Source organism: Chrysemys picta, chromosome 6 (assembly GCF_011386835.1).
Source record: "Chrysemys picta bellii isolate R12L10 chromosome 6, ASM1138683v2, whole genome shotgun sequence".
Taxonomy (NCBI): Eukaryota; Metazoa; Chordata; order Testudines; family Emydidae; genus Chrysemys; species Chrysemys picta.
The window spans coordinates 13,585,728-13,607,416 of NC_088796.1; the positions used below are offsets into that span (position 1 = coordinate 13,585,728).

General features: G+C 40.2%; 1 protein-coding gene across 9 annotated transcripts in view; it reads left to right on the top strand.

Annotated features, from left to right (window-relative positions):
• KATNAL2 (katanin catalytic subunit A1 like 2) overlaps positions 1–21,689 on the top strand; it is a 52,147-nt gene extending 30,458 nt beyond the window's left edge. For 7 of the 9 annotated variants that reach the window (XM_008166048.4, XM_024103386.3, XM_042850690.2 and 4 more), the window contains 5 exons: positions 5,469–5,560; positions 7,432–7,542; positions 18,854–19,016; positions 20,813–20,915; positions 21,278–21,689. In XM_008166048.4, the coding sequence (XP_008164270.3) occupies positions 5,469–5,560; positions 7,432–7,542; positions 18,854–19,016; positions 20,813–20,915; positions 21,278–21,417 (609 nt within the window). In that variant the 3' untranslated portion in view covers positions 21,418–21,689. The remainder of the gene's footprint in view (positions 1–5,468; positions 5,561–7,431; positions 7,543–18,853; positions 19,017–20,812; positions 20,916–21,277) is intronic. The other 2 variants (XM_042850692.2, XM_065549985.1) reach the window with 2 other exon arrangements.

Genomic DNA, 21,689 nt, shown 5'->3' on the forward strand with positions numbered 1-21,689 from the left:
TTTTGTACTTTTCCACAAGAAGCTAGGGGTGGTCAAACTAGGAAACAAAGGCTCCCGCCTTATGCAAATCCTATTTAAGCGTGGGGAGTGAGGTAATCCAGGTCATCAGTTCTCCCCTGCTACCTCACCCAAGATGACTGCTGGAAACAACTAAGACTGAACTGGGGGAAGGAACTGGGCCGAGGCTGGAAGGGCGTCTGGCCAGTAAAGAAGATTATTAGAACCACATTTAGGTGAGAACTTGCATGTAACCAGTTTCTTTAGTGTATTAAGTTTAGTTTGCCTGTTCTGTTTTATTTTATTAGTAATCTGCCTTGTTCTGTCTGCTACCCCCTTAACTACTGAAAATACACCTGTTAATAAATTTATTTCTGGTTTACAATATAACCCAGTTTATGTGATTTCTAACTGGGGGAGTGAGAAGTTGTGTACACCCTCCTCCACATTGAGGGAAGAAGCGAATTTCATAATATATCTTTGGGTCTGTACTCCAAGGGAGGTGGATGTCTGAGTGCTGGAGCAAGTCCCCTAAGCTGAGTCTTCCCAGAGGTGATCTGCAGCTAGGTGTGGCCCTGCCTGTGTGTGTGTTAGAGGAGGTTTTAAGAGCCTGGCTCAGCAAGACAGGTTAAAGGGGGTCCATGCTGGCAGAACAGATAGACTCAGTGGTATCTCAGCACATCAGATGACTTCCCAAGGGGTCCAACCCATAACAGTAAATAAGAAGCAGGCAGCATTATCTCCTGTAAATGTAAACAAACTTGTTTGTCTTAGTTATTGGCTGAACAAGAAGTAGGACTGAGTGGACTTGTAGGCCCTAAAGTTTTTAACATGGTTTTGTTTTTGAGTACAGTTATGTAACAAAAAAATCTACTTTTTGTAAGTTGCAGTTTCACAATAGAGATTGCAATACAGTTACTTGTATGAGGTGAATTGAAAAATACTATTTCTTTCATTTATCATTTTTACAGGACAAATATTTGTAATAAAAATAAAGTGAGCACTGTACACTTTGTATTATGTGTTGTAAATTGAAATCAAATATTTGAAAATGTAGAAAAGCATCCAAAATATTTAATAAATTTCAGTTGGTATTCTACTGTTTAACAGTGCGATTAAAACTGTGATTAATAGTGATTAATTTTTTGGAGTTAATCACTTGAGTTAATGGCAATTAATCAACAGCCCTAATAAAAAGCACTAGCGAAGTCAGTACAAACTAAAATTTCATAGACAGTGATTTGTTTTGTATTGCTCTGTATACAATATACTGAAATGTAAGTACAATATTTATATTCCAATTTGATTTATTTTATAATTATATGGTAAAAATGAGAAAGGATGCAATTCTCAGTAATAGTGTGCTGAGACTCTTTTGTATTTTTATATCTGATTTTGTAAGTTTTTAAGTAAGGTGAAACTTGGGGGTACACAAGACAAATCAGATTCTTGAAAGGGGTACAGTAGTTTGGAAAAGTTGAGAGCCACTGCTCTAAGGTAGTATGCCTTGAGATAAACTTCTTTTGACAGTAGGTGAGACAGACTTATCTTCCTGATGGACCACTGCTTATTGTGTGTCTTAAAATAGAAGTCTATTAGCATATTGAGTCAAATGCTAACAAAGAGCTTGTGGAGGCTTCAGAAGGAAATTAACAGGAAGAGTTAAACCACAAGAGTGGGGGACAACCTGTTTTCAGGTCTGGTCTTGTCTGTCTGAGGGTGCAGAAAGGAGCCTTGGCATTCTTCAGACTGTGAAGACAATCTGCCAGCAGTCTTGATCTTATGAAAGGGGGAACTCAGCCTTCCTGTTTGAAAATGCTAGGAAAAGGACTGGGGTAAGCTATTCTATAGGAGACTGGGGAATGTCTTGTGAGTTAGTTTAGGCTCTAGAAAGAATGTTATGATTTGTCAGCCTTTATTTGCCAGAAGCTGGGAATGGGAGACACGGAATGGATCACTTGATGATTACACTGCTCTACAGCCAAAATGCTTCTAAAATAAATGTAGTCAAACTTTACTAATTCTGGGTCACTGAGAACGAAAATGATGCTTAAAATTGTTGATTGGCTCTAGTTTTCAAGGTATGCTATTGGGTCAGTATATACGACCCTTTACTTGGGAATGGCGGAGGATAAGTGAGTTATAAAGGGAAGGGATCTCAATTTAAACCAGAAATGACTAAAATACATCTTTGACTGGATCTATGAATAAATCTATGACTGAGTTTGGACAGTACTTGCTTTTTAGGCAAAACAATGAATGATGCAATCTGAAGCTGGTATTGCGTCATACGTGATATGAATTGCATCATGTTATTCCTAGAAGTCATGGATGATGCAATCATAACGAAGCTTACATCACTCTGCTGAACAAATTGCCCTATATCAACTCTAGAAATCCTACAGTGTTGTGCTCTCTTATTTGTCAGTGTTTGATTTTGCAAAGAGACACATTTCTGTTTAGCCAAAGTGAGCAGAGATGCCTCATACTTGTGTGAACAGTGCAGATAACTTCTGCTATGTTTGTGGTGAAGTGACTTTTGCATCACAAAAGTGCAGTATAACCACTATGGTTAAGAAAGCTTATCACCTTTATTTTGGCTGCAAAATTGGAGATCAGGACAAGAGGTGAGCCCCACACATATGCTGCAACACTTGTGCAACAAATCTTCACCAGTGGTTGAACAGGAAAAGGAAATCTATGCCTTTTGCAGTGCCAATGATTTGGAGAGAGCCAACAAATCATACCAGCAATTGTTATTTCTGCATGGTGCCTCCAGTTGGGAAAGGTGTGTCAAAGAAGAAAAAGTGGACTGTGCATTATCCAAACATTCCATCAGCTATACGCCCAGTACCCCACGGAGAAGGACTGCCGGTTCCTGATGCACCAGAATCATTCTCACTTAAAGCTGTTTTACTGCATAATGGCAATGTTTTGCCATCAATTCCAGTTGGTCATGCAGTCCATATGAAGGAAACCTATGACAACATGAAACAACTTTTGAGGTGCATAAACTATGACCAACATCAGTGGCAGCTTTGTGGCGATTTGAAGGTTGTTGCTCTCTTGCTTGGTCTGCAGACTGGATACACAAAGTACTGCTGTTTTCTCTGCGAATGGGATAGTCGTGCAAGAGATTCCCACTACATCAAGAAAGATTGGCCACTCCGACAGTCAGACTCATTGGAGCCTGGGAGGAAAAGTGTTCAGCATTCACCACTTGTTGAATCAAGGAAGATTTTGTTACCACCCTTACACATCAAGCTGGGTCTGATGAAGAACTTTGTCAAGGCCATTGACAAAACACAAGCAGCTTTCAAGTACCTCAGTGGAAAATTTCCAAGGTTAAGTGAAGCTAGGATAAAGGAAGGTGTCTTTGTTGGTCCTCAGATTCGTGAACTTCTTTGAGATGATGCATTTGACCATGCTCTGCATGGCAAGGAAAAGATGGCATGGAAAGCCTTCCAGTTAGTGGCAATAAATTTTCTCGGAAACAACAAGGCAGACAACTACAGGTTGTTGGTGGAAAACCTCCTCAAGGCATACAAAAGCCTTGGTTGCAACATGTCACTAAAGATACATTTTTTTGCACTCTCATCTAGATTTTTTTCCACCGAACTGGGGAGCAGTGAGTGACGAGCACGGCGAGCGATTTCACCAGGACATTGCAACAATGGAGAAACACTATCAGGGCAAATGGAGCCCATCAATGCTTGCAGACTATTGCTGGACAGTGACAAGAGATGCTCCATTTAATGAATACAAGAGACAAGCCAAGAATCGCCGAGTAGACACTGAATAGGACTAAACTATGTACATAATAGTTTTTTGCCTTTTGTTTCATAATAAATTTTATTTATATAACCCTTTTGCTGATTTTTAAAGTGTTCCATAAACAGGACAGGTGAAATATTATAATGTAAAGCAACCATAAACACATGAAAAGACCTAGGTTTACAATTTATGATTAAAACTCTACTATCTACACAATATACATAGACATAAAATGTAAAAACTTAAATATCTTAGAAACAGTAGCCAATCAGTTGTTTTAATTGTCATATTTGAATTCAGCACATCAAAATACATAATAAATAGCACATTTTATCTCTGAAGCAGATGACTTCTCAAAAATTGTAGACCAGTGTTACTTGTTCTGTTCATTCCCTCTGGGGCACCTGGCATTGGTCACTGTCGGAAGACAGGATACTGGCTAGATGGACCATTGGTCTGACCCAGTATGACCGTTCTTATGTTTTAAATGTAAGCATTTGTTTCCAATATTCTCACTCTATCGCTTGAATCTCTGTTTTTTGATGATAAACTTATTCCTGTTTTCACTATAAATATATCTAAGTGCTCTATGTTAAGCGGAGTGGTGATCCTTCGAGGAATCTAATAAGCTGGTGTGCTGTTTCTTTGGGAATAGAGAATCTGAAAGTTTAGTGACTGTTCAGTAGATCAGGGACTGGGGACTCCAGAGGCAGTTTGTGTGTGCCTATCGCTAACCTGCACGTTGAGAGGGAGGCCTGGAAGTTAGTGCTCGTGTTACCAGAGGATGGGGGAGTCGTGCTGATCCATAACCGTCACAGACAAAACTTCTTCATGCTAAGGGCATGTGGTAGCAAGGTGCCTTACAACCCTGGGTACCTCTGGGAAGTATCACAGCCATCACTACAGTTGCTTGTGGCACTTTACTGGCAAATAAAAGTCCCTACAATCGTAAGCCTAAATTAGACCTAACACAGTCATGGGGTAACAAAAACAGGAAATGTGGAGGAAGATTCATTACAGCAATTCAGGATTCCGACAAGAAATTTAGCATTAGGGACAGGCAAATATTTTTCTTCTTTTATTGTTGCTCCCTTTGTTTTTTTCTCAAATTCTTATTTTAAAAAAAATCACAAAAATTCCAGTGAAAGAAACTAACAGCATTCTGTTGATTAGAATAATGTTCTCATCAGGAAAAATAAAAAAATTACTTTATTCCGATTAAGAGAATATTGTTTGTTTTCTTCATTGGAATTGTTTTGATTTTTTTTTTAAATAAGGATTTGAGGGAGGGAAAACAAATGGAGCAGCAATAAAAGAAGAAAAATATTTAATTTCTGGTAACATTTTAGGATTTCCCCAGAATCCTTCGATGGAATCCTTTTCTTCTATCCCATTATTCTCCATGTACTTGGCTAGGATTTAGAGGGAAAGATTTAAATGTAAAGACAGAAGTGTGTGTGTGTGTGTGTGTGTTTCTCTCTCCTTTTATAAACCTTTCAGAATTAAGGAAGGACTCTGGGACCCTCTACCAAGTCAGAACATTTATTCCATTTCCCCACCCCACCCCTGCCCCAAAAGGTTTTTGTGATGTGTGCACTGATTTGTATCATTATCTAGCTTTTGTATCAATAGCCCTTATCACCTTTTTGCTTGCCACAGTTGTTAATTCTGTTTTGTGGATTCTTTTCTTTGAACAGGTGTTATTTGAACTTGCCCGATATCATGCTCCCTCCACAATTTTCTTGGATGAGCTGGAGTCGGTAATGAGTCAGAGAGGCAATCATCCTGGGTAATTGACGACTTAGCTTGTGAAGCTTCAAAATAATACTTTTTTAAAAACTAATTTATATTCAATAAGTGCTTTGATTGGGTGCCAATCAACACTTACCAGTGCACTGAGCCTGTTACCATTAGTTCAAATAAGGCCTGCACCTACTCTGTGAACTTCAATAGATGCATGATTGGGCCCCTAGAAAGACCTATAATTTAGATCCCATTGACAGAATAACTATTTTGAGTTGTATTTTAACTGTAATAATTTTTTTTAGATTTAATTTTTTTAAAATAACTTTTCTTTAAGCCCATTTTCAACCTGTAAGGTTCATGCCTGAATAATTCCAACAATAATCCACTATGAATCCATAGATATTAGCATAAGGGGTGGCACAGAAGAACACATGACGAGCAGAGTGGGGTTAACTGGGATATGTTGGCCCAGGAAGAATATGAGTAGGAGAGGGGTACAAGAATGCAGTTATGAATGTCCTTTCAAATAAGAAGCTTGGACTGGAGGATGGGGAAACAGTGAAAGGATTCACAGAGGAAAATGAGAAGATGACCTTTGACAGCAACCTTTTGGATGGACTAATTGGGTGTGACTGGGTGAGAGACAGTAAGGCCAGAGAGGAGGCAGTTGCATCACTGTGTAAAGGAATTACTATGGACAGGGTTTGTAGCAGCGAGAATGAAGCAACATTAATACTGCCATCCATGACAATACACACAGTTAAAGTTTAAGAAAAATCAGAAAACTGATGGGATTGGAGGCAAAAACAACTTATAGATGTTGTTTTTATTACAGTATATGCATAGGGTGCCCTTTATAGAGGTTTCTAGATGCTTTGCATACCGTGCCCAGGTGTTTATATGTCCTCATAAAGAATGTATACAGTACACTGCATTATAAAGATGCAACTTGTAATCATTGCCAATTAATGGCTATAAATTATAGCCAGCTTTTGCCCTCATACCTTCTTTTATAACTCTCCCTGACTCCAGTGAGTGATGGATCGAAGTGGGGTACATATCCAAGAATGAGGTTATTTTATTAAATATTGATATAGCACCATATGTCAAGATGACACTTTACAGAAAAAGAACCCGATACCTGAACTGCAGAGCATACACTCTAGGCTTTCTTAGGGCTTGATCTTGCTAGGTGCTGAGCACTTCGGACCCCAGGCCTCAGTCCAGCAAAGCACTTATGCACTTGCTAAAATATTTTACTGTATTGAGGTCAGAGTTCTTAGCACATTGCAGGAGCAAGCCCTTAAACCTCATCTTTCTTAGGTGGGATTCCTAACCCTCCATCTCAAAGAAAGAAGAATGTGTTTGGCTTTTACTGTTTCAGTTCTTCGTGGTCTGTTTTCTCGGGAGCAAACAAAAAAGACGTGAAGTGTACTAAATTCCGTAGTAAATATGTCTTTCTGGGCCAATTCAAATTCTCTCACAAACTCTTCCTCTTTACACTAGTTGCACTGAATACATCGACAATGTTAGTATGTTAACTGCAACCTTTACTTCTCTATAAATTCTCCTACATAATGCTAACCCAAGGCTTAGCAACATTTCCCTCTAAATACCAACTCTGGTATTTACTCGGTTTTTTTGTACTAATCTTTATGCAAAGATAAAACAAAATATATATTTTCTTTTACTCCATTAATAGTGGATTTACTCCAAGCTAATGCACTGAAGTGAGCACATTTAAGTAATCATCAGGAAGCTTGACTTAATGCTTGGATGTTAGCTAAGGGTACTTAATCATGCTTTGAATTGGGACAAAACTGTGACTAGGGGTCAGCTGCTCTGAATGACAGTCTAAATAAAGGTGATTGCATTAAAGCACTGAGCAAACAACATTTCTCTGAATCTTGGTAGTGGTGAACACGAAGGAAGTCGGCGGATGAAAACAGAATTATTGGTGCAGATGGATGGCTTGGCCCGATCTGATGATCTTGTATTTGTTTTAGCAGCTTCCAATCTGCCATGGTAAGAGATCCAGAGAGTACATTTTGAATACATTTGCATGAGCCTCTAAGCACAGATAAAGATTTTATTTAGACTCTTGCAGAAAAAGCCTTGATATTTGGTTAAAGCATTTAAAGATTAATTTGGAGCTTTCACTTTTAAATTCTACAATTCTTGCTATTTGTGCCACATGAGAATAATCCATAATCAAGTCGACATATGCTGGTGTGACCAGCTGCTAATATTTAAAATGCAGTATTTGACTTTATACCCAAGTTATTTACTATGTTTAAGCTAAGAAGGGCTTCGGCATAGAACTGTAAGGTGCTTAAAACATCCAGTGCTTAGAAAGATACTCTATAAATAGGTTGGATTTTATTGGTATTAATATGTGACTTTTAAAAGTTGGGGGATAAAACCCTTCAGTTTCTTTAATTTCATTTAGCTCTAGAAGAATAAATGGTCTGCTAATGGAAAATACAATATAGCATCATTGAGTGTCTTTCATACAAAATGTATCCTCAAATATCTAGAGTTCAGAAAGAATAGCAGAGGGAGAGAATAAATTAAACGCTATGAAGCTAGAAGATCCTTTCCTTCAGAAAAACCTGTGGGATGAGGGTAGAGGGTAGGAAACTCAGTAAGATGGATATTTTAGAAACCATCCGTGCAGCTGGGAAAGCCCTTGTGGGGCATCGAGTAGGGTTCTGCAGGGAAGAGATGGATGGAGGTAGGAGATAGCTAAGGGGGGTGCTGCTTTCCCCTAGCAGCATGACCTCAGCAGGGGAAATGTGATGCCCTTTGCTAAGTCCCCTGCAGTTGTGAAGTAGCAGCCAATGCAGGAGTGTGTCTATCTGTGTTCTTATATTGTGCCCATCACCGTAGCATCTATAGTCTAGGAAGCAGCATCCATTCCTAACGGGATACATTCAGGACAAGCTGGGGAACAGTGCCACAGAAAGGGGCTGATTCCTAACTCCATACATCTTCCTGCACCCAGCCATCATGATCCCAATTCCTCTGGTGCACCTATATAAGGTCTCTTTTGTAAATTCCCAGTGAACACATGGGGAAAATGGAAGCAGAGGTAGTATTTTCCCCACTCCTATGCCCCCAATGCATTTAGCCTGAATTGGGTTGCTTCAGGTCATATAAGCAGAAGAGGACCGATCTGGCCTCAGCCAAAGAGAAAGATGATGTATAGTTGAAGTGTTCTGATTCCACTCAGCACACGTACAAACCAGTTCAGTACAATATTTTTCTTGTGAATACCAATATAGTTTTCCTGCAGTAGTTAGTTCATCAAATGCAGTGTATCTGTATTGCTTTATATGCCAAGTCTAATGATAGAAGAGGATGCAGGGAGAAAGCTGTTGTAGCCATGCACTAGAATAGTGGTTCTCAAATTGTGGTCTGTGAAGCACTTGCTGGAGGTTTGCAGAGAGCTGGCAGATCACATGGTGTTGGTTCCTTCTTTATTTCTTACTACTAAAATGAATTTAAAAGATGGCAAATATATTGAATACTTCCCTAGCATGACTTTCCTCTTTGAGCAAGTGCTGTAGTTGATATGTGATCATGAATTGAAGGAGAGGTGGTCCACATGGGGTCAGGAATAAAAGGGAAGGTCAAGACCATCTGTATTAAACTATGGTGCACAGTATGAAAAAGTTGAGGACCCCTCAGCCAAACAAAAAACTTCTGTTTCTACTCAACAGATGTTCACAGAAAAGTATCCGTATTAATAAATGACTCTTCCATTTTACATAATAGTGGCAGTGTACAGAATCTGACTGACAAGAACATCCATTTCTGTAGCACTTACTTAGCTATGCATTGTGACAACCACATAATGATGCCATCTGAAAGTGGCTCAAGATGAGGGAGGGCTCCACATCCACAAGAACCACATGTTTTGTTGCTGGGTTTTTTATTTTGATTGGTGGTTCTCTGGCTGATTTTCACAAGGACACCCTAGGGGCATTTGTTGGAAGAGCCTCATTCTGTGACTGGAGATCCGTGGTCTACGACTGGTGAGTTGTCATTTATGTTGCAGCATTCAGTTTGTCTGAACAACTGCAGTCAGTGTATCCACAACAGCTTTCATTCAAATGTATGTGAAAAAGCCTTTAATTACAATGCATAATTTAATACACATGTACAAATCTGTGTGTTACATCATCTCGATCATAAATTTCCAAGAGGCTATAAAATGGGTCTTCACTAATACTTTATTCCCCACCAGAGTTGGAACTAATTGATCCTTTTGTAGGCACTTACATCAGAAAGGCCAAGGACAGAGTGGATACAGAGAACGAACTCCCCTCTTAACCTATAAGTGGTTTCTCCAAGTCAGGATTGAAGCAGGTAGAGTTTTCAAATGCACCTAAATTTCTTAGGTGCCTGTCCAGTTTTCAAAAGTGACATAGGCATTTAGAAGCTTAAATCTGATTGAAACTCAGTGGGACTTAGGAATTTAAGAGCCCTTAGGTGCTCTTAAAGATTTTATCCTGCATGTTTTACCTGCTGTGGGATAAATAGACAACTTCAATCTCATAACAGCACCTTTTGTGAGCATTAAATCAACAATAAAAAATGAACACATCAATTAACATAAAGGTCTCTGCATTCTCCTTTCATCCTTATATATAATGGTTGGTGATTCTGTGGTTATGTGCACAATGAAAATAAAAATCAAAGCCATCATCTTTTGTGCATTTTATGCAAAGCCTTTTATGCATTTAATTGCAATACTTATTATGGCACATTCTGTGCTGACTTACTATTTGGGCAATCCTGTAGATTTAAATCAGTGCAGAATCTGGCCTGTTTTGTATTACAATACATATTAGAAAAATAGATCAGAATAGGATTAATTCCATTCTAAAACCACTAATATCCAATTGTTTAACAAAATACTTCAACATAAGTAGCTATTGCACATGCAAATAATTATCTTTTGAGGTGAACGGTGAATATATTAATAACCCACTTCTCCTGATGTGGTTCATTGGTAATGTACTATTAAAATGGTAATTTATTACAGCATCATTACCCTTTAAAAAGAGAGGCTTTGAACAACTCATAGTTCCTTTTCATGCTCAATTGCTGAAGTAGTCCTTGAGGTAGCTAAGCTTCATGCAGCAGTACAATATTAAAGGGTGTTCAGTCTCTTTAGAAAAGTCAAGTCTTCATGCCCATGCACACTAGTGCAAAGGGAGAAGTTGGGACTGTCAGAAGCCGTTGTGACATTGCACTCCATATGTTTTATGGAAATATGCGTATGAGTGTGAATATGATGTAACTGGAATATGCTTTATGCAAAATGCCTCTTGTAAGGTATCATAACAAAGGTTATAAACTACTGAATATATTCCTCCTATTTGTATGCATGTATCATTCTTGTATCTGAAGCTAGAAATATGAAGTATAACTCTGAGGTCCTATTGTAATTATGCAAAATGTGGGCCATTAATGGTGGTTTAGAATCTTGATGGTGTGGAAGCAGAGAAAGAACTGACAGGAAGGGGATGCAATGCATGACAGTTCGTTAGCAAGAGTTAGGCTAACTGTAACCCTGATAACGCGAGATTTGTAGAAGCGAGAAATGTGTGAGGCGAGTGGGAAAGAACTGTGTGAGAAGTTGCTGCGACCTTGTGTAGATAATATGGAATGTAGACTAAGAGTCTACATTAGTGAGCAAAACAAGATATCAGAATGACCTATGTATAAACAAAATGCAACTGTTGCTCATTATTGTCTGTAACAAAAGGTATAAATGCTTGCTGTAATTGTTTACCTGTTGAGAGACCTGCTTAGCTCTCTCCCTCTGCGCAATTGTGAGAGTTAATAAAGCATCTGACTTTAAATATGAATAAATAAATTTAATTTAGAAACCTTTTTTAAGTGGATAAAACCCAATTGAAATCCATGTACCTGCTCACACCAGCACTGTGTATATTGGTCTTTTCTTAATTTTTTTTAAATACTTGTTGGGCTATGTTCAGTCCTAGTGTAAGACCACTGACTTCAGTTGAGTTAGGCTTACTAATATCAGAGCTGAATTTATATATGAATAGTTTTGCATGTGAATTGGGCTTTTGGCCCTAGGAGGTAGTGGAGTGTAGAAGGGAGATGGAGTGGAAAGAATGTGAACAAAGTAGTACAACAGGGCAAACAGGAAGTGGTATATTTGGGAAGGAATTGGAGCATTGTTCTTACTCATTTTTATTGGATTCATATTTATTTTTATACACTGAGGGGGAAGGTTTGTGGAACCAGGAATGGCCGAGTACTAATCCCAGTGATCATATTGACTCCTTCTGTAACTTTGGGAAGTCACTCAGCACATCTCTGTGCTCCCTTTCCTTCCCTGCCCTCCCAACAAATCTATACATTTGGGAATAATACTAGCCACATCACATGTTAAGCAGGTGATGCTGCACACATACACATGGTAAACTAGTTGAGGTGTGGAGAAGGCCTTGAAGAGTTAAAACATTATATAAGTGTGAAGTATTATTCATTAGCTCTTGTATGCCCGTTGATTTCCCTTAGTTATGTAATTGAAGAATGTATTACCCAGCAGTGCATTTAGTGAGTTGTATTTATTTCCCGTATTTGACCCTACATATATTTGTTGGTGGTGAAGAAGGCTGATGACAATGATTTGAACTTCTGTAGTGCAGTTTGGTCAGCGGTTGATCACAAAGGTGAGTAAAATGGCTTAGCAAGAGGGAGTTATCTTTATCCCCCATTTTACAGCTGGAGGTGACTGAAGCACAGAAAGATTGTTACTTTCCCAAGGTCATGCAGAGTCATTTGCAGCGTTAGGAGGCGAAGCTAGGTTTCCTGAGTCACCGCCCCATGCTCCGCCTACTAGACCACGGTCGTCTCTCCTGAGGAGAGTTGTTTAATTCAGCAGCAGCTCTTCCCTTTGGGACAGTATCCTGAGCACTTGTCCTAATTTGCTCTTGGGATTTGTAGTGCAGGAGATACCTGGCTAATGCCATGTTACACTGTGTGTCTCAAAAAAAAAAAAAAATAGGATACAGCCCTAAGTGTTATTTTAAATATTTTTTTTACGCCTCATTTTTTCAGCCTTGTACTGAACTAGATTTTAAAAGATTTGTTTATCTTGGACGGTTGTTGATCCGATGAAAAATTAATACCAAGATGCTTTTAGTTGACTGGAAAAGAAGTGAAAACACTGCAATGTAGATAAGAGTGCATAAAGCGCTTTATTTGTTAGAAAGCTTATTGATCTTTCCATTCCATTCAACAATCCCCTCCTTGCTGCCCAGCCTGGCTTCCTGTTACTCATCACAAAGCAGTGTGGTTTATTGACAAGTTACTTGTTGAAATGATTAAACATAATTAAATAAAATAAAGGCCTTGTTAACTAAAAGATAAAGTGATCCTTAACTATGCTGTTTTCCTAACTCATTGATTAGTTTAATTTACTAGCATAGAATAGGATCATTTGCCCTTTCCTTCCCACCCAGGCAATGGTCAAAATGTAGGTGCGGGGACATAGCATTGATTAACAACCGTTCTGAGGGAAGAAGCTAAAGTACTAATGGTACATTGAGAAGTATTTTCTCTTCCATAAGTGTGCTGACAAAGATGGGGTCAAGGACAGCTAGACCACAGAATCTAAGTCAGGCCCAGAATTGCCCTCTGCTCATAAGGTCCTTGCCTTCGGTAGATTGCAGGGCCCTAAGCTCCTTTCTGCTGTGAGAGATAGATCATAGACTCCTAGACTATCAGGGTTGGAAGGGACCTCAGGAGGTATCTAGTTCAACCCCCTTCTCAAAGTAGGACCAATCCCCAACTAAATCATCCCAGCCAGGGCTTTGTCAAGCCTGACCTTAAAAACCTCTAAGGAAGGAGACTCCACCAACTCCCTATGTAACCCATGGATGGAAGCAAATAAAAGTAAAACCAGGTAGAAAAGACCCCACAGTAGCAGATATGGGTGTGCAACACCAACAAAGCAGGTACTGTCTCTCCCCAGAAACACCTCAAGCCAGTTGTGCATGGTCAGGACTTCACAGCCCTGGAGCTGTGTTCCGGAAGGTTGGAGAACCCTTACTCTTTGTTGCATTCCCTTCCCAAACCAGTGGGGATACTACCAGCAAGCGCAGTAGGAGCTAGTACTCCACAGAGCACTGCTTTTGCGACATTACTATTATTAACCAAGCACCATATCCTCCTGTAGGGGGAAAAAAAACTATGGGCAGAGGATTCTGTGTTCCCCTCAAGTAGTCCCCAGCTAGTGCTCTCCTCAATAAGAAGTGTTATATGTATTTAGATGGAATAAAGGGCCCAAAGAGTCAAAGGTGTTAACACAACTCCAACTGTCCAAGTTTAAACAGTTGTATAACAAGATTCGGGGGGAGGGTTGGTATACAGAGACCTTAGCTTGCAACCACACATTAAAAATCCTTGTAAACCTTTTGTTAAAGACGCAATACACAAGATTAGAGATACAGAAAAGGAAAAACAGTTGAAGTACTTAAAATGTAAAGGATTGTCAGGCTTTCATTTTAAAAACATCTCTGGTGCCTTTTAGCTGAAGAGAATTTGTAGAAGGAAACCAGGGTGTTTACCAGTCTTTTAGATGGTCATAACTGTGCTGTTTGGGGAAGAGATAAGAATTTTGTTCAGAGGGGCTAGAGCAGTTGTTAAATCATGGTCCCTTTTCCTAGAAGGCAAAAAAGACACAGGCAGAAGAAGAAAGAAAAGAACCGTGAAGATAGAAAATGCAGCTTCTGTCTCTGGTGTTGATTCTCATTTGCAAACTCACTGCTGAGAAACACAGGCACAGTGCACAGTCTGATCAGCCACTCTGAGACCTGGCAAACTTGTAGCAGCATCAGGTTGTTTAAGGCATTGCATTTAGCCTCCCCTTTCTGGTCACAGGCTTACAGCAGTGTTGCAAAATACGCAGTTTTGCCAGCTAAGCCAGACTCTTATTAGAGATCAGGAACAAGGCAAGTGATAAGAAGGAAGAGAACACACATGGAGAGGGATGTGACAGACTCTCACATCCCCCGTGGTAGTTGGGATTTAGCCAGAGGATGCAGAGGTTGCAGTGTCATATGGTGCCCGCTCTCTGGCCCGGTCTGATCAGGACATCTCTCAGATTAGGACGATGAAGGCCTGGGGTCCTAGGAGATGGTGGTAGCAGCAGTGGTGGTGAAGCTTGCTCCTTTTCCATCTTTCAGTCAACCAGCAACACAGCCAGCCTTTCCCCTCAAAATCTCTTTCTGAGGACCTGAAAAGGGGAGTGATGGGCAGAATAGTCCATCCCCTCATTATTTAGTCCATCAAGTAGGCCTAATTTCTAACACACCAGTTTTGGTCCATTGATTTCTGGTCCCATAAGTCTCTTGTTTACCAGGCATGATCTTAACATAATCCTTATATCAGTACGACTTTTTGTTTGAACTGTCTCTCTTCTGCGTCTTTTCCCATCAAAATTTATCATTGGTTATTGTGACACTTCATAAGCTTTCTTACATGTGGACTTACAGTTTTTTGCTCAGAATTATTACAAGGGAAATACAAACACAGCTTCCAAACTTAGTAGATCCCCAAGGGTTTGCAGGGAATTTGGCTGCACCTTGGCTGCAAGACCAATGATTTAGAATATCTGCCTTGACATGAGAAGGGTAGGTGACATTTTTCACATCTGTAAAGGAGGGAACACATAGAGTTCTGAGGCCATGTGGGTGTTTGCCTAGTGTTTTATAGTTTGATTCTAAGAGTCTGGATAAGTTACGAGACATCCATTCAGCCCCTGCAAAGTCACTTTAGGGTTTTCTCTTTGTTATCCTTAAATCTTGTTGTCAAGTATGGGGATATCACTCAGCCTAGTTGGAAATGCTGTGGCTAGATGTTCTGCTGCCAGCCAACTGTTCTGCACAGACTGTGGGACATATTTTGAGACTCTATGGGTGTGGCTTCACTGCAGAAGTAACTGGTGATCAGCAACCTGGTCCGAACACCAGGTTAGTCTAGCCCAGGTGAGACCAACATGCCTGAGTTACTGTGCCCTTCTTGGTGCTGCAACCCCTGCCCTCAATGTGTGTCGTTAGGACATCTGGGGGCGTATCCCATGGTTCTTTGTGCTGCAGTAAGCTGAGGTGCTTTACGATTCTTTCCCAGTGAATTGTGGGAGAATTCAGAACTTGTCTTTTCTTTGGGACACACAGGGGAAATTATAGGACTATCAGCAGTCCAGAGGTTTGGCCTGCATCCTCACTGCAAAGTGGGCACGTCAAAGGTTATGTCTGAACATCACCCCCTTGAGATGAATGCAGGCACCTCACTGACCTCAGACATCATTCCCTAGACAACAGCAGGCCCCTGCTCTGGCTCTGGGGCTGGCCCTCTGGCTGGCTGTCATAGCAATTCCACCCCACCCAGGGGACATAACACAGTCCAAACACAAAGGAAGATAGTTCTTCTTTGAGGGATGGTCCCTATGTGGATTTCAAACATGGAGGTGTATGCCAGCGTGTCTGATCTCAGAGGGCTCAGGCTGGCAGTGCTCTTAAGCTGTTTTCCAGGACCTAACCCCCTGCCCTGGGCTGGGAGCTCTCCCTCTGCCTCTTTCAGACTGCCTCCCCCACTGGCCTGAGTTCCTCCCTTTTAAGGGCCCGCCCCCAGGCCTGACAAGTTGCACAGGTGCAGCAGGGGTTTGGGCTGATTGTGACCACAGGAGCTCTTTAACCTCTGGTTGACTGGGACAGGGATATCTGCCCCACCACAAGATGTTACCAGTCCAAAGTGAAAGTGGCAATCGGGCTTTAGCCTGCTGGGCCAGCTAGACATGGGTAAAAGCACCTCACACAGCTTGAGAGGTTTTCCCATGTGGAGAGGGGTAGGAGCAACACCCAAATAAGAACCCGAGTTAGTTCTGCAGTGAAGACTTATCCTAAATGCGGGCTTGGACACTAGACATGTACTTGAGAACCTATGATGATGAAAATGAATATGTGTTGGTCCACACTGCTTTGGATGGTTATCGAGCAGAACCCATTATCAACATGGACGCATGTCCTCTGGGACAGTGGTCGAAACATGAAGGGACATATGAATCTTTACCGCATCTGGCACCTAAATATCTTGCAACGCCAACTACAGCAGTGCCATGTGAACGCCTGTTCTCACTTTCAGGTGATGTTATAAATAAGAAGCAGGCAGCATTATCTCCTGCAAATGTAAACAAACTTGTTTGTCTGAGCAATTGGCTAAACAAGAAGTAGGAATGAGTGGACTGGTAGGCTCTAAAGTTTTACATTGTTTAATTTTTGAATACTTTTTTTTGTACATAATTCTACACTCGTAAGTTCAACTTTCATGATATAGAGATTGCACTACAGTACTTGTAGGAGGTGAACTAAAATACCTTTTTTTATTTTTACAGTGGAAATATTTATAATAAAAAATAAATATGAAATGAGCACTGTATGCTTTGTATTCTGTGTTGTAATTGAAATCAATATATTTGAAAATGTAGAAAACATCCAAAAATATTTAAATAAATGGTATTCTATTTTTGTTTAACAGCACGATTAATCGCGATTAATTTGTTTAATTGCTTGACAGCCCTTAAAATATTATGTATCAGTGGGAAATGCTATTTATTAAACAAATTACATGAACAATCTCCAATAGTGACGGAAGTAGGATTCACTGTTAGGTCAAAAGTTTGTTGTAGATAAGCATTTCCAGCTCACAGTAACTTCACTGGGTGTTTTCCATACATAGTGCCATAGCCATCAGTGCAAAATTCCACAGCATCCCATTTACACTGCTAGCCAAGGACCAAAATCTGCTATTAGCATGAATGTGTTAATCTTGCATGTGGTGAAGGGACCCTGGTTCCATTGAAGTCAATGGCAAGATTCCTATTGACTTCCGTGGGGCAAGGATTTCACCGTAGGGGTCAGAAAGGGAAGAGCAAACTCATGGTGCTTTGTTTAATCCCTGCCTACTATCCCAAATTCCACCAACATCCTGGAATAGCTTGCTGTCTCTGCTAAAATGATAAGCATGAAATAGTTACTGGTGTGGTGGTACAGGTTGCTATAATTAGGGTTCAGGGTCAGGAATGTGCAGTTATTCACAGTGCTTTTCTAACACTCAGCCTGTCTGAACAAGGGACCTCTAAGTCAATTTCACACTTAAAAGGTTTTCGTTGCAAGCATAAGGACTAGAAAATGTTTTAAAATGAACACTTGAATTCTACAGGAATGGAATACTCAGTAGAAGATTGGAGAACTTGTAGGTTTATTATATGCAAGTGGCACCTGATTAACTGAGATGTGAATTGATTTTTATTTAGATGAGTTGTTTCTGTTAATACTTGTTAAGCTCAAATGCTTGAAAAACAATTAGGAGAAAAGAGGTCTTTTAAAATAGATTTACACCCACAGCCTTTGGATTAAGGGCTGAGAAAACCTCACACACAGGATATATGAGACTTCCAAGGAATCCTCCAGAATAACCAGGGAAGACAAGACTTGACAGTATTGATATTTTGTAGGAAAAAAGAAGCAGAAAGAAAAAATAATATTTTAAGGGTAAAAAACTTTCATGCCTTTTTTTATGCATCACATAGAAGCAAAAATACAAATATCAATTTTTGTCTTTGCAAATCATCTTTAATAATCTGACTACTAGTGTTTTCAGCACCTTGGCACCTTTCTCTTTCAATGGTTTGCCCATTCTTTGCAGCTTTTAATAAGAATGCTCGGCCCTGTGGGAATATTATTACTATTTATTTGTATTCCCATAGCACCTAGGAGTCCTGGTCATGAATCAGGACAGTTTTGTGCTAGGTGAAAACACTTTTAAAAAAAATGGCATGTGCCTCAAAGTGATTATCATCTAGTTTTGCACTTATTGCACCTTTCATTTGAAGATCTCTGAGCAATTAGTTAATCCTCACAACACGCCTCCGAGATGAGTTGTAGTGTTCCCATTTTACAAAATGGGGTCAAACAAGACACAGAGGTGAAGTGACCTGCTCAAGGCCAGACAGTGAACCAGTATCAGAGCCAAAAAAAGAACCTACAACTCTTGATTCCATATTCCAGGTCCCTAGATCATGAGTCAGTAACCATACAGATAGAGTTAATTGGCAACAATGTGTGATGATGATGAATTACTATTTTATAACCAGGTTGAAAGGATCACCAGTAGCTTTGAAAATGCAAAGTGGCTTCCAGCAACAAGCAGCTTAGTTTTCAGAAGTCCAGCATCCGTACAAACACACAACCTTGCGGAGAAGACTTATCCCCGTTTTCTCTCTCTTTAGGGAATTAGATTATGCCATGTTGCGACGGCTGGAGAAGAGGATTTTGGTTGACCTTCCAAATAAAGAGGCCCGACAGGCTATGATTCAGCACTGGCTGCCCCCAGTGAGCAACAGTGGAGGAGTGGAGCTGAGAACGGAGCTGGAGTACAGCTTGCTGGGTCAGGTGAGAAGACAGCAAAGCGGGTGCAATTCACCAATGGCAACTCAGATTCCTGAAGTTTTTCAGCGAGGGAATTGTGGGAATGTGATGAGCCTGATTCTGCTCTCATTGAAACAGGTGTGAACTATACATGCTACAAGTAGCATCTGTAAACATGGTAGCCGGGGGAAAGAGAATAAAGCTCAAGTTATGAAGGTGAATGACTGAATGTGGGTAAGATGGGAGGCTTAGGGACTCTTCCTACAAGGGGACATCAATGAGAGCTGAAAGTATTGAACTTGTCTCACTAGGCAAAATCACCAGTTTCGCATGACTCAACTTGGAAGTCAAAGGTGTATTTTGATGCTGGTATTGGGTCAACTTTTTACTGTTTCAGACATAAACACAGAAAAAAATTACAACTGTATACCTCCAGCCCTTTCTAACACCACAGTGGGGTCTTTCGGTTTATAGCGGAGATGAGCATGGTACAGCACTCTGCTGAGTGGGAAGAATTTGTCATGGACACTAGTGCAGCATGAAAGAGCATCAATAAAGTGAAAAGGCTCACCAGGACATCAATCTCCAAGAGCTCAGATATTTTCCTTACAGAGCCTGAATTCAGGCTGTCGTCACCTATAACCTCTGCCGAGAGTAGCTCCTACTTGCTCAGCTGACCATGGTTTAGTTCTATTCATAGAGACATACAGAATAGTTCAGTTTCTATTTCAAAAACCATTTTGTCTATGAAATTGAAACCTAATTCTTAATCTTTAACAAATACAATGCACTAGAACTGCAACCATAAGATTGTAGTACCAGCTGTTGATTCTTGTGAGCCTTTGGCCCTGTCCACACTGGACAGAACAGTGCTACCTGTGTTACAGCTAGCCCCGTTCTTATCCAAATGTGGCATGATTATCAGCTCAATCACTGGCTAGAACTAGACCTCGTTATGTACAGCTTGGTACAAGCTAGGCTATGCTATGCACTCAGGATGGTTGGGTTTTCATTTAAAGATGATTACACAGGGCCAGGATTTTTAAGTTAAAGGCAAGCATTTGCTCACACATATTTGTATATAGCCATTCATTTGTGCCTGGGCCAATTGGTTATTTGCGCACATGCTTTGCCAATTGAGTGCCTAGGGTGCACATAGATATCAGATTTGTGCTTTTACTATGTATGTGTGTGAAGCAGAGGTGCATTGAAGGAGGTGTGCGGTTGCGCATGCCTAAGGACTTGTCTACACACAAACTGGCACCAAAACTGCTTTTATTTCACTCTTGTTATTTTTGTGTGTGGACACTCTTTATTTCGGATTAAGAGTGGCCTAGCTAAATGGAAACAGGATGTTCTTAACCCAAAATAAGAGTATCCACATTCAGACTTGCAAAACAGTTATTTGGGCGCAGATTTTTTTGCAGAGCAGCCCTAATGTTGAAAATCTGTCCCATTGGTGGTGTGTGTATCACAGTCGGGCCTAGAGGCCAATTGTACTAGGCACTGGACAGAAACATAGAGCCTAAACTAGAGCCCATTAAAGCCAGTGAAAAGACTCCCATGGACTTCAGAGGGCTTTGGGTCAGGTCCAGAATGAGTTTACAGTCAAAATAGGTAAGACAGAAAGGGTGGGAAACAGGCACAGAGAGATGAACATTTTATTTTACCTGCAGAAAACAGTCCTTAAAAAAACAAATGCCTGATTTGCTAACACCTGCATAAAGCAACTCTGCATTCAAAGCAAGAATGAAGTAACATGAGAGTATGTACATCACGTTCAATGATTCGTAATCCTGTGAATTGTGATCTTGTATTAGGAGACAGAAGGATACTCTGGCTCTGACGTTAAACTGGTCTGCAAGGAAGCAGCTATGCGGCCAGTGAGGAAAATCTTCAGTGCTCTTGAAAATCATCAGCCAGGTACAATAGCTCTCATAGAGAAACCTATGTGACAAATGCTGATCTGTCATTGTAACACTAGGTATTATATATTCACGTACCAGTAGGTGGAGCTCTCTTATTTGCTTAGAAAAGTTTTAAACTGTATGTTTGTAAAAACCTAATTAAGCTAACGTTTCCATAACTCAGGTCATCTGTTGAAGCTGTCAATCTCTGTGCACTGAATACAATAAGAGCCATGTTCTCTCCTGCTATATCCAATCTTCTGCTTAGTGTATTAACTGTTAAGTATGTTGCATTATGCACTGGCTTAAAAAGAGCATCTCTTAGCACTGATCTGCATCTCATTCACTTTCAGCATTTGGTCAATTTTCTCTCTCCAGGTAGCAGTAATTTACCCGAACTCCGGCTGGACACGGTCACAACAGCAGATTTCCTGGATGTGATCACTCACACCAAGCCATCAGCCAAGAATTTAAGTCAGAAGTACATAGCTTGGCAGAGAGATTTTGAATCTGTTTGAAATCAAAGATACCCACTATCCAAAATGGCATCTGCGATTGGGGTTCAGCTACAGATAGAGGGAGTGAACTATGATGGAAAAGGAATTACTTTTTTTTTTCTTCAGAAAACTGAATAAGAGAATCTGTACTTCCAAATCTGCAAGGTGCATTTTTAATTTACCATGTTCAATGACAATTAGAAATTGTTGTTCTTCATGGAAAAGTAATGTCTACAGTGACTATGCAATGAAGATTCTAGCACTAATTTTATGCATAAAGCCTTATAAATTGA